The 12,897-nt window shown below is 43.7% G+C and overlaps 1 protein-coding gene across 2 annotated transcripts; it reads left to right on the top strand.

The window, feature by feature from the left end:
- Nucleotides 1-3,225: 3,225 nt before the first annotated feature.
- ano10b (anoctamin 10b) lies at nucleotides 3,226-12,615 on the top strand. 2 transcript variants are annotated; one of them, XM_034587556.1, is made up of 16 exons: nucleotides 3,228-3,399; nucleotides 3,503-3,557; nucleotides 4,921-5,195; nucleotides 5,544-5,717; nucleotides 6,442-6,579; nucleotides 6,853-6,969; nucleotides 7,060-7,176; nucleotides 7,323-7,655; nucleotides 7,841-8,023; nucleotides 8,424-8,479; nucleotides 8,570-8,644; nucleotides 9,248-9,412; nucleotides 9,497-9,688; nucleotides 9,772-9,909; nucleotides 9,993-10,109; nucleotides 11,015-12,615. In XM_034587556.1, exons 3-16 carry the CDS (start codon nucleotides 4,928-4,930, stop codon nucleotides 11,036-11,038), a joined length of 2,097 nt encoding a protein of 698 aa, XP_034443447.1. In that variant the 5' UTR covers nucleotides 3,228-3,399; nucleotides 3,503-3,557; nucleotides 4,921-4,927; the 3' UTR covers nucleotides 11,039-12,615. The 2 variants fall into 2 exon arrangements, with proteins under 2 accessions (XP_034443448.1, XP_034443447.1); XM_034587557.1 differs by lacking the exon at nucleotides 3,503-3,557 and having other exon boundaries at nucleotides 3,226-3,399.
- The last annotated feature ends 282 nt before the right edge of the window (nucleotides 12,616-12,897 follow it).

The raw sequence follows: 12,897 nt of genomic DNA, 5'->3' as shown, positions 1-12,897 counted from the left end.
TGCTGCTCGCCGTTACACGTCTGTAACAGTCGACACAACTTCCCCCGCTCTGCGTTTGCTCTCACAGGTTGTTTTTTTACTCTCAGAAAACATTTGGTTTCAGATATTCGAACATGCTGACAGTTGACGGTAAAGATTTAACTTATTAATTATCAGCCCGAGCTGCAGAATGGAGGCGACAGTGAGGTGCATTCGTGTGTGACGCGCTGTTAAGGTCGTGTGAAAGCACAGTTCTACATGTTTGAAGCCACTGTGGAGATGTATTTTTGCAAGTCTAATGTAATATTTCCTCTGTGTCATTTTCTTTATTTTTGTCATTAATGATACAACAAAGATGTAAAACAAGATATTTTATAAGATGCTTTGTACAGAAGAGGAGATTCTCTGATCGCACCAGCTCTATGTTGTCGAAGGGGTCGCACGATTTTTTTTTTTTTTAGAGAGGACGGTGAATGCGTCCGTGCGTGGATACCCAATGTGTGTGGATGTAGAGTGTTGTCACGGGGACGGAGGGGCGGAGCTGAAGGCATGAGGCCAGCTTTGTCAGACTTCCTGCTGGGGATCTCAGGGTCAAAGGTCACGTGGGGGGGGGGGGGGAAGCGAGGCGACCAAGGTTTTAGTCTCTTGGTCGTCGGACAGGCGACGTTAAAGCTCTTAGGTCTCGCTCCTTCCATCCGGAGCCTCTGGGGTGTTTGACCCTGCAGATCTCTGCAGGATGACGAGGACCCTTCTGACTGCGGCGGCGGGACGGTCTGACAGCGGCTGGCGGATCCTCGCACACGTCTTCTCTCAACGCCCGACAGCAACACCGATAACTGAAGCAGAACAAAGTTAATTCAAAACTGTTTCAACAGAATAATAGAGAACAGTGAAGATATTCTTACGAGGGCAGAAAATAATTTATCAACTTTTCTAGTTTGGAAGAAAAAGAGACTTAATTGAATATTAAGTGCACATATGTTAAATGTAACACAGATAACATGCAATAACCAATTTTTATAGAAAATTATAACCATTTTTGACGAAAATTCAATATTACAGTTGAGTGATTTCAGTTTTCTAAACAGTGCAGCGATAGTGAAGTCGTCAGGTCACTCGTATGCGGGTTGTGTTATCAGTTTTCTCTCGGGTTTCCAGTGTCGAGCTGCGACTGATTTTTATCAACAAAGTGTGTCGTGTTTTCTACAACAACACACACGTCGGTTAATGAAGTGTAACTTTTAATGAAATGTGAAACTTTCTACCACAAGGACGTTTCAGAAGGAACCAAACCTAATGAAGGTGATGATGATGATGATGAAGATGAGTCTAATAACACATATTGATCATGATGGCTGCTTGGCACAGATCTTTATTCTTACTTATGTATATTTATATGATAAAGATGACAAAGATTAAAACAACAACTTGTAATCTTTGATCGTGACAAGTTTTTCCCTTGTGCTAAATTATGCTGCACAAAATAATGTTTCCTAAATCTGTTTACTATAATATCCTAAAACCTGTTGGAATTGTAAACCTCTATGCAAATGCAAACGTATTTGTAAATAAATGTCTGTATATTTCTGATGTTCTCTGGTCTGTACTGTGTGTGTTGTACTTTCTCAAAGCTGTGTACTTTTTACGAACTGGACATGGAGTTTGAAAGCTGCTCTCAAGTTGCATTGTGGGAAATGTAGGACCTTGTATTTTCAAATCCAGCCGTAGTTTCCAGAGAAAAACACACAAGCAGACGAGATTCAAACGGAAAATCTTCTTGGTGTGAGGTGTCAGTGCCAAACATGATAACTCTGTTACCAATGTAGAAATGTACATGTTTAGCCGGGAATAAATAATATATAATATAATATATGTTAATGTTCACCACTATTCTCTAAGTTGAGTGTGTTAGCTAATGTTTGCTGACTTGCACAAAGTAAACGTAATGCTGGTATTTAGTAATAACTTCATTCAAAATTATTTAGACCCTAACTTGAATATTGATAAGAATACACAGATACACTTTTTTATAAGAAAAGAGCAAATCTTAGAAAAAGTTAATTAAGTAAATAAACATAGCGAACATGTCTATTATATATATATATATTTATATATTTTTATTTTATCAGTTATATATCAGAATTGAAATTAAAAAAATACAAATGTCCACACTAACATTCTACTGATGCTGATTGCATAAACGACACTCGGAGCCGAGGGAAAGTTAAAGTAGTTGAATTAACGTCTGAAGGATCAATAGTGATGCAGCGAAGTGTCTCGTGGAGGCTGACGTCACCGATACGAACAGAGAGGTGTTTGTAAAGATGAAATCTACTCTAATGGAACTATATATATATATATATATATATATATATATATATACCCTTGTCGGGTTCCTCATCCTTAAGTTAGTAACTGCTGTCTTTGCGTGTATAAGCACAGAACATGGTGTTGATGAATCTGAACCTTTCTACACTGTTAAAGGTTCAGTGTGTGAGATTTAGTGACATCTAGTGGTGAAGTGTCATGTTGCAGCTGAACACCCCTCCACCTCCCCCTCCCCCTCCAAACATGACAGAGAACCTGTGGTAGACTTCAGTTGTCATAAAAAACTCAAAAGGTTTAGTTTGTCCAGTTTGGGCTACTGTAAAACAAACATGGCTGCCTCTGTAGAGAGGACCCGCTCCTGATGTGAATATAAAGTATTTAAATATAAAGTATCTTAATATAAAAGCCCCATTCAAAGGTAAGGAAAACAATAATTTGTACAATTTAGATGAAACAAACAAGTGAGAACATCACTGGGATTATTTCGTATTCAGTTTCTGCCAATAGATCAAATTCACCTAATTCTTACACACTGGACCTTTAAGCACGTTTCTGTTGCATTTTGCTCTTTTGAGTTTTTATCCCTCTACAGCTCTGACACTGTATTTGAACTAACTCAGAACAGAGCAAACACTATCAGCAGGTCAGAGCGTCGGTGCAGAGTCACTGAACTGAAGCCTCGCAGATTCCCTGTGTGCACATTAAAGGTCACCGGGGGGGAAATCTGATTCCCCTGACATGTTGTTGAAGTTGCAGATTCCCTGTGTTTCTCAGACCAAACTGTAGCTGCGCTGTCGACACCTCGTCATCCTCTTCTCTCTTTCATTCAGACCAGTGAGTTCCTGCCTCTGCGTCACGGGGGCAGCTCGGCCGGGTGGTGCAGTAGGACCCTGAGGTGCACAGGCAGCAGTAAAGGCAGCGAGCAGGCGTGGAGGGAGGAGTCTGAATGGAAACCAAACAACCCTCCACACCCTGCAGTGACTGGGAAGTTCCTCCGCATTCCTGCCATACACACTCACACTCACACACTCACACACTCACACACACATGAACACAGGCAGAGATCTGGGAGGAACCACACACTGAGGCTGGGTAAGTGTCTGCAGACTCACAATGTCCGGTTCCTTCCTGGTTTCTCTCCAGCACGACTGAATAGATGTTGTGTTGTGTTGTGTGTGTGTGTGTGTTCCCACAGGAGTTTGGAGGGGGTGTGGGCCGCTGTAGGAACCTCATCATCAACGTCCTGCCAGGTATTGAATCTGGATTCTCATCCTCTCTTTACCCTCACGAGGTTTCAAACAGCCTCCAGATCACAACAGGAAGAGCCACTTTCTGTTTTCAGTCTTTCTGTCTCGTCCTGTCAACTGAGCTACAGACGCACTCCTCCATGAGTGCGTCTGTAGCTCAGTTCAAACCCTGTTGACATGCAGCCAAGTCAGAGGGAGTCGTTTTATTCTGTCTCGTCTGTGGTCAGAAACAACGGATGTTTCCTCCCCTGACAACCATCTAGTGTCAGTTCACATCTTCGGGGGTTCAGAGAGGAACTAACTGCCCGAGTGCGAGCGACAAACTACAGGATGCAGATCACTGGAAAGTGATGCCAGATATGTTTGCGAGTTCAGTCTCACATGCAAATGCAAAAGCTCCATAAACCTCTGTATCTAACTTAATAGCTGGTAATGCAAATGCAAAGAATAAAAGCAGCAGCCGTGTCACCGCACTCAAATATGTAAATATGACAAGTCCAGTGCACAACAAGGGAGAAGGTGATAATGTGGTGGTTGGTGACACACTAACCTTAAACTGCTCTGACATCTTCCTTTCAAAACACGTTTCTCATAACTTCACAGCTTCGTTCTGCTTGGTAAATGATTATAGACGAGTCATGACACTGATCTAGGGTTTTAGGTTCCATCTTGTTTCATGTTTTTAGATGTAGAAAAGGTGTGAGACCTCGACCTCACAGCCGAGCCAGCAGCTCTGTGAGGCGGCTGCAGTGCCTCGGGGTGAACGCTGAAGTCAGGACGCTAACATGCTCATATTTAGCAAGTGGTTAGCGTTAAATCACAGTTTAGGTTTCGGGGTTCTGCTGAAGTTATCCTCTGGGAACCATGAATTTCTATTGACTTTGTAGGAATCGTTTAAAAAAATCTGTCTCAAAATCAAGACATCTCACCAAACATTGCAAATCGTGGTGGTAGAGGAAAAGTTGACCTGCTGGTGGCGCTAGAGCTCAAAGGGGATTCATCCTCTGGTCACCATTGATATTTGACCATATTTCACCAAAAGATGAAAATGTCAATCTCCGACTTGGGAAAGACAAAAGTCTGCGATCATCAGTGCACTAATGTAATGCTGTGTATAAAAGGTACTATTGATAACGTTTGATTGATTGATTGATTGATTGATTGATTGATTGATTGATTGATTGATTGATAAGTGTCTGGCCTGAATCCACTGGGAATAATAATGTCTGTACGTTTCCATCAGTGGAGCCTTGACAAGGAAATAACAGTACGATAGAAGAAGGGAACTTCCCCTCGCACTCCTCTTGTTGTCCACGTTGAACATGAGCCGCACACTTCAGCTGTTGTTGTGAACGTGTCTTCCCAGTGTCACCATGAGCAAGGCAGGAGGTGATGAAGGTCGAGGAGCTGGTGGCAGCAGCAGTGAAAAGGCCCAGCAGCCGGAGGACGAGACTCCCGAGGGAAAGGTCCCGGGCAAACTGAGCGCTGCCACCACCGGACCGGGGTGGACCAAGGTCGGCTGCCCCTGCTGCATGTCGGAGCGAGTCGAGCCGCTGGTGCTGGTGAAGCTCGGAGAAAAGGTTCGGCCGGAGACGAAGAGGTGGCTCATCAGACTGATCGGATCTTCTCAGAAAGATGGCGGTGAGGGCTTGAACGTGCTGCAGCGTTGATCCAGGGATCAGTTTACTCTCTCTCCATCGATTGCAACCGTGCAGAGAAATTCATTGACCAGAAGGTCTCCAGCATTTGATTGCATTTGCATTTGCAAGCCCGTTAGCAATGCAGAGAGTTGATAGTGAAATGATTCCATGTAAATATAAAGAAAGAGACAATTTCTGCATAGAGTTCAGACATGATTCTATCTGACGGTGTCCTGCAAACTCATGTAATGATGATGATAACTTAAATTAGCACGACCAAAAACTTAATTAAGCTAAGGGGCTAATTCAGTTCCTCACTGAAGTCAGCACTTTATCACCCCGCCCCCAGGTGCTGGGTTACTGGCCCACCCAGGGGAGGACGCCGCTGGTGACATCATCGTGGTCTCCGCCCCTCGCTGTACGTTGCTACGAGCCACTGAGGAGCTGGGTCTGTGTAAACGTTACGACAGCGGGGACATGGAGGCCTTCTCCTACAACGACAGACACAACTTCAAGGATTTAGGTACAGCAGAGGAGTGGATTCACAAATACACTTAAAGGTTCAGTGTGTACGATTCAGGTGAAAGGATCTAATGGCAGAAATTGAATATAGAAAAATCCTAGTGATGTTTCCACTAGTGTGTTTCATCTAAATTGTACTAATTGTTGTTTTCTTGACCCTAGAATGGGGCCTTTATATTTAAATACTTTATATTTAAATACTTTATATTTACATCAGGAGCGGATCCTCTCTACGGAGGCCGCCATGTTTATTACAGTAGCCCAGGTGAGGTGAGGGGTGTTCAGCTGCAACATGATACCTCACCACTAGATGTCACTAAATCCTACACACTGAACCTTTAGTACAATATTAACTTTAGCAGCTGCTCATATATCTGGGTTTTAAGAAACGTATATAAATCCCAACTGTGTTACTGGAGTGCTGCAGTTCGGCACAAGCATCGTCCATGTGCCAGATGTTAGGTTTGGTTAAACGTTGGTACTGTGGTGAAATGTGTGGCGTGGATACATTTTCTTTTGTACATGAAGTGTTGTAAAAAATACTAATAATTGGATCATCATAGATACGTCATTAAACTGACAGTAAACTGACAGTAAGGGAACCAGGGCCTGCGTGAGGAGGGGAGCGCTCTTCAGATACTTCTCTTGTATTTTGTATTTGTCTGTGTTTGTCGCCATGCATCACTGTCTACACTAACATCCGTGTGTGTTCATGTGCGTGACAGACAACATGGAAGTGTTCCTGACGCTGGCGGAGCGACACTACATCGTGAAGTATGAGCTGGACGGTCTGCGAGCGCAGAGAGACCTGAGGGTCCCGGGTCTGATGGACTCCTGCACGCTGCAGAACAGAGACAACATCTGTGAGTGTGTCTTCAGATCTCAGATCAGTGCACACTGGAAAAACTGAAATAATTGGATCACTCGTCAGTGGAATAATGTGAAGCTGAAGATCACCACTTTAAAAAAGATAGAGCTGGTTTTATTCAAGCTTTTACTCACTGTCAACAAATAACATTAAAACGACTATGATTATGAATTAATTATTGCTTTGTTAGAAAAGTGCCGCTCCTTCGTTTCGTCCATGTTCTCAAGTCAAGTGTTGTGTTGCTGTTGTGTTTGTGAAACTGTTGCAGGGCAGAAGCTCGGGTCGGCCGGTGTGATCATAGACACGTTTCCCCTTCACAACCCAGAGCAGCTGAAGGATCTCAGCCAAGCCTGGTACACTGGTAATCAGCTGGTTCAGCCTTTGGGTAGGTTTAAAGATGCATCACACACACACACACAGACACACACACAATGGATGACTTGTTGTGCGACAGCTGCTCTTTTGGTTCATCCAGATTCGGTGAATGCGTACTTCGGAAGCTCTGTGGCGTTCTACTTCAGCTTCCTGGATTTCTACACCTGGTCTCTGCTCCCACCAGCGATACTGGGCCTGACCATCACGTACTTCTCAGGTAGGTGTGTGGATTCATCGTTTATGTTGATGTCACGGTTCTAGACGACGGTTTCGGCTCAGCCCTGCTTGAGAATCCGGGCGGAATGATGCTGCGAACCTGAAAAACAAAGTAACTGGCCTCACAGCTCCTCTTGCCCATCGCAGGTGAGGTTCAGAAGGAGACGGTGGAATCGGCCCCCGGGTCACAGGTCGCGGACGAAGGCGAAGACTCGGAACCCAGCAGTCACATGATCCAGGCGGTGTTCAGCATGCTCTGGTCCACGGTTTTCATGGAGATGTGGAAACGCAGGAGCTCCTCGCTCTCCTACCGCTGGGGGACGCTGCACCTCGCCGAGCGCTTCGCGGAGCCCCGGCCTGGTTTCCACGGTGACCTCGGGGTCAACCCGGTGACGGGGCGCGTGGAGCCCCTCTTTCCCGAATGGCAGAGAGACCTGCGCATTGCACTGGTGTCACTGCCAGTGGTCGGGCTGTTTCTGGGTAAGAATCTCATTTTGAATTGATTGATGCTTGTTGCTGAGCTGAAAGGCAACAAGATACCGATCAGCTGCTTAAAGGCCTCAAGTAAAAGCACTTTGATGCAGTGAATTGCTTCGTTCTTTGAAAACATCAGAGCCTCCTCTTTCCTCCTCACCTCTGCTGCACCGTCACGTCTCCTCCTGCAGGGCTGGTGGTTCTGGGGATGCTCTGTTTCTACTGGGCAGAAGCTCAGGTGCAGCAGCTGAACAGCGACTGGGACTCCATGCTGTCCCAGACTTTGCTCTACGTGCCCTCGGTGCTTCACATCCTCTATACGAACATGCTGGGGAGTGCTTACAAGAAGGCGGCACAGAAACTGACTGAATATGGTGAGTGAGGAGGCGGGGGGTTGGTCAGAGGGGGAGTTTGGATAACACGTATTTTGAATATGATGATAAATCAATGGTTAGCACTTTGGTAAATGTGGTACAGCTCATTAAATGTATTTAAATATTGAGTCGTCTGTGCTGCATCGTTGTTTCAAAGTCCAGAAAACTAAATAAAACTACCTTTTCAGAAAAATATTGCATGTCCCATCTGCTAACATGGAGGAGGTGGGTTTTATGTACCTGTCTGTCATGTCGTCCATCTTTACATTCAGTCTGCGGCACAGACGCAGTCAGGAGGAAGACATGAGAGAGTAGATTATTAATATTATCATAATTCTTATAATTATACCATCCATTAAATTACAAGTGCCTGATGTGACGTGTTCTCGTGTCCTGTTAGAGAACCACAGAGAGGAGTCGTCCTTCCAGAAGCATCTGACGTCCAAAGTGTTGGTGGTTGGTTCCAGTTCTAATCTCCTAATCGGCAGTTATCTCATGAGTAAGAACCCAAACACACTCGTTCACTCTTCTCTCTTCTCCCCGTAGTTCACCTTCTTCAACTACTTCGCTGTGCTCTTCCACATCGCCTTCTTCAAGCAGGATGTGCCTTTGCTCCGTAAGGTAACTGCAGCTCCTAAAGGTGGTACTCCAACAATACTGCACTTTATTCAACTTTACATGACACCACACATATAAAGAAATAATGCAAATAAATGCAGCAAAGCCTGAAATATTCTTAACGTGTAGTGAAAACAATGAATCACACTGAACTCCCATAAACTGTCTTTAAAACTAAAGGTTTCCGAGCTGAAAAGGGAGAAATTTCCAGGTTGAGAAATTCCTCAGAGACATAAAACTTTATATAATTGTTTTAACAGCCCGATTAACTAAATCAGCATTTTGATCCGTATATTTGTCGTAAAGATCAAAGTATTACGTAATTTTGATCCTTATTTAACGTATTTTATTTCTGTTCTACTCACAACAATTTGTAAAGCTACGCTAATCTAGTCCTCACTTTTTGGAATTGTTTTGTCATGTATGTAGTTTGGTACGTAGCTTAAATAAATCTATTGTTGTTAAAGGTCTGAAACCGCGCTGTAGCGACGCTCTTTATGAACAAGCTAATCTTCAGAATGATTTAAAGACGAGATTTAAAGAAAAGTCATCAAAGGTTATAGAAATGCTTTAAATCCCATGTTGTCTTCGTCCGTGTGTCTTCAGCGTCTGGCGTCTTTGCTGATCGTGACCCAGCTCCTTAACCAGGTGACCGAGGTGGTGATACCCTTCCTGGTGGACCGCTTCATCAGCGCCCCCCACAGGGCAGACAACGAAGACGACCCTCAGGAGGACAAATTCCGGAAACAAAGCACCCTTCCTGTTTTCCCTGTGTGTATTCAGTATTGAGAATTCCTTAAATCTGCCGGTCAACACAAAGATCCTCGTGACATCGAGCCTGTTGTGTTGCTGCAGGGCCTGTTTGCAGAGTACATCGAGCTCCTGGTGCAGTTTGGGTATCTGAGCCTCTTCTCCTGTGTGTACCCTCTGACCGCCGTGCTGCTGCTCATCAACAACCTGACGGAGATCCGGTCGGACGCCTACAAGATCTGCAAGCTCTTCCGCAAGCCCTTCTCCCCGCCTGTGGCGTGCATGGGCGTGTGGCAGGTCGGCAGAAACACACGACACACTCCACCACGTCTTTCAGTTAATGAGCGAACGGCTGACGTCTCTGTCCTCTGCTGCTGCAGGTCGCTTTCGAGGTCCTGAGTTTTGTCTCCGTCGTGTCCAACTGCTGGCTGCTGCTGCTGTCGCCACGGTTACAGCAGCTGTTACAGGAGGGGGGGCTGAGCACCACGAACATTCTGCTGTTGGCTGTTTTGGTCGAGGTGAGAAGGACGACGGAGAAATCGAATAATCACACACACGAGTGCGTTCTCTCAACATGTTCCATCTCTTTGTGTCCCTGCAGCATCTGCTGATCCTGGTGAAGCTCGTCATGTCGGTTCTGATCCCAGATGAACCGGACTGGATCCGAAGGAAGAGGGAGCACATCGAGTTCACATCCATGGAGGCTCTGAAACAGCAGGTCAGCCCGATCCTCCCATAAGTTACATCATCACCCTGCGCACTGGAAACACTTTCTGCAAAATGCACGGGACAGATATTCACCAGTTTATCTCCAGATGTTTAACTTTTGGAGCTGATTGATCAGAGGTTAAAAGTCAAGGTCAAGAGAATATGGTCTAAAAAACACATTTTCATAGAAATCTCTGCAAACAATGAAGAGATGTTGATCCAAAAAGTATATCTGATCATGTGATGTCATATGATAAGTGATGAAAGAGCAAAAGCAGCCAATTTTCAACAGTTTCTTCCCACAGGACAAAAGACTTAACCCCTACAGTCAAAATAAGCTACTTTTACTTTTAAACCACAGTATTTATTATGCCTGTTATTATGTTTTTATTATTTAAAAAAGATTTTAACTTGATTTCACTTTGAGATTAGCGCTGCTGGCGTCTTTTAACTGTTAGTCTGCGCACACTGGTCCACTCTGTGTTTTACTGACACGGTGGAATCACAGAAATAAACTTGATACTTGAAACAAAGTCACAAAGAAGTAAGAAAATGACATCATGCATTGTTCAAAAATGCATTTTCCAGGTATCTCTGCTTCCTTTAGAAGTATCGACATCACCCAGTGATCCAGAAACAACATATCGTCGGAATGATGTCATCATGACATCACCATGAAGTCAGAAAATGACGTCATATTGTGCAGTAATGCATTGACTTCTGAATCCAATAAGATACGAGACATAACAACCAATCATTAGTCATCATATGGTTTCAATGACAAGACGTCATCACTCTGAAATATCATCTTCACAGTATCGACCCAGCAGGAGGTGTAAACGTGCTGCAGCTTCTGTGTCTCCCTCCTTCGCTCTGTCCTCCTTCACCTGACCATGTTTGTGTCTCCTCTTCCAGAAGCTGCAGTCTGAGGAGCGATGATTGTGTCTCAGTGTCCAGTCGCTGCTTTGTGCTTCAGCCACAAGATACAGTCCGACTCCTCAGTGTTGAGTTGACCTCTCCTGCAGGGACAACAATACAAGCAGCTGTAGCCTGATACTCCCTGTGTAAACTTTAAACTCCCTGTGCTTTCTAATGAGCAGAGTGCTTCTGCAGCCCACACACTTTGGAATGCACCTTTATTTACTCTACACACAGACTGCAAGTGCAATTAAAAACAGCTGTTTAAAGTATTTCCCCCCCGATATTACACAGCAAGTGGAATGTAGTGGTGGTTTGAACATGTGCCCTCTAGAAAGACGACGTGAGGATACAGGAGGGTTTGTTCAGATTGAATGAGAGAGATCTGAAAATCGCCATGTCAATATTTAGGGCCGGACAGGAAATAGTATTTAATGTGACTGTACTTGACAAAATGTTCCTTTGTTTGCTCAGTGCTTCCACCTCGTGATGAAATGCAGCTAGTGCTCAGGATCTATAATCAGAGGACAGCATCGTCACTGGAGAACAAACCTTCTAGATATGTAAATACAAGTCTGTATTAATATGGGTCATATAAATTAAATGTCACACAAATAGAGAACTAGATATATAGAAAAATATTCAAGAAAACAGCGTCCCAAGGCACGGTTAATTAAAAGTCTGTATAATGTAATCTTTAAACGTGTAGACTGTATTTTACAGTACAAATAATATAAATGCTTTTAATTTATATTATGGGTATTGTGCAATTTAATATGTATAAATACAAATTGTCCTAATTTGACTCCAAACAATCATATTTTATTTTATCATGAATTCTTCTCCCATTGATGAAACTGTCCTTCTCTTATTATATTTCCTGAACTAATCACACGAGCTGTGACAATAGGAACAAGCTTAACATCCAATATAATCTGTAAATTAAAGCCAACACAGCCGATTACGTGCCAAGATTTAAGATTTGCCTTGAACTCGATGGCGGAGCAACCAAAGAACCTTCACCTGCTTTGTTATTAGAAATATATAATTTTTTACACGTGTGGATTTTAGTTTGTACTCACTGCTGTGCCTCTGACGTCACTGTGCTGCGGTCACTAATCACATCCTGCAGCTGAACACTTGGTGTCGTTTACTCTTCACATTTGAATTATTACGAGTGTGCAAATGAAGCCACTGGGGGACGTGGCACCATTACTTCCATACTTGCTGAACAGTGCTGTGTTGTTCATTGTATTGTCTAAGTTATTGTTGTTAGGAGTCAGTATTCCCCCTCCAGCCACCAGGGGACGCTGTGCACCTTTAATTGTATTTAACATGCAACATCCCACCAGCCCTGGTGGCTGCAGAGACACTGATTCAGCAAAGATGCAGAGTGATGGTGAGATGCACTCAGTCGGCTACAGTCGTATATTTCCACTAGTGGCACTAATCGTAAACGTGTGTGTGTGTGTGTGTGTGTGTGTGTGTGTGTGTGTGTGTGTGTGTGTGTGTGTGTGTAAATGAGGATATAGGATCAGGATTGCAGGTCAGAATCAGGTGTTTGCTGGTTGTGCTAAAATAAATACACAAAAGGTAAATGGTCAGTTGTTGTGTCATTTTTTTCAAAATAAAAAAAGCATAATGAGAATTTCACACAGTTTCCCAACACAGCAAACATTCAATAATTTGAGAAAACAAATCGATAGATTAATTGATAATGAAAATAATTAAGATTTTTATACGATCACGTGAACATCCTGCTCTTTAACCTTGAAGCAGAGAATGAAGGATTATCCCACTGTAGTGAAGTACTGAGAAGTACTACCACAATATACTGCAGTAAATAAACTCACTGCTTTTAAAACACTACTTCAAGTGGA

The sequence above is a fragment of the Hippoglossus hippoglossus genome, chromosome 6 (assembly GCF_009819705.1).
Source record: "Hippoglossus hippoglossus isolate fHipHip1 chromosome 6, fHipHip1.pri, whole genome shotgun sequence".
Lineage (NCBI taxonomy): Eukaryota > Metazoa > Chordata > Actinopteri > Pleuronectiformes > Pleuronectidae > Hippoglossus > Hippoglossus hippoglossus.
Note: the sequence above shows the minus strand (reverse complement) of the source record. Positions and strands in the feature narration are given on the sequence as shown.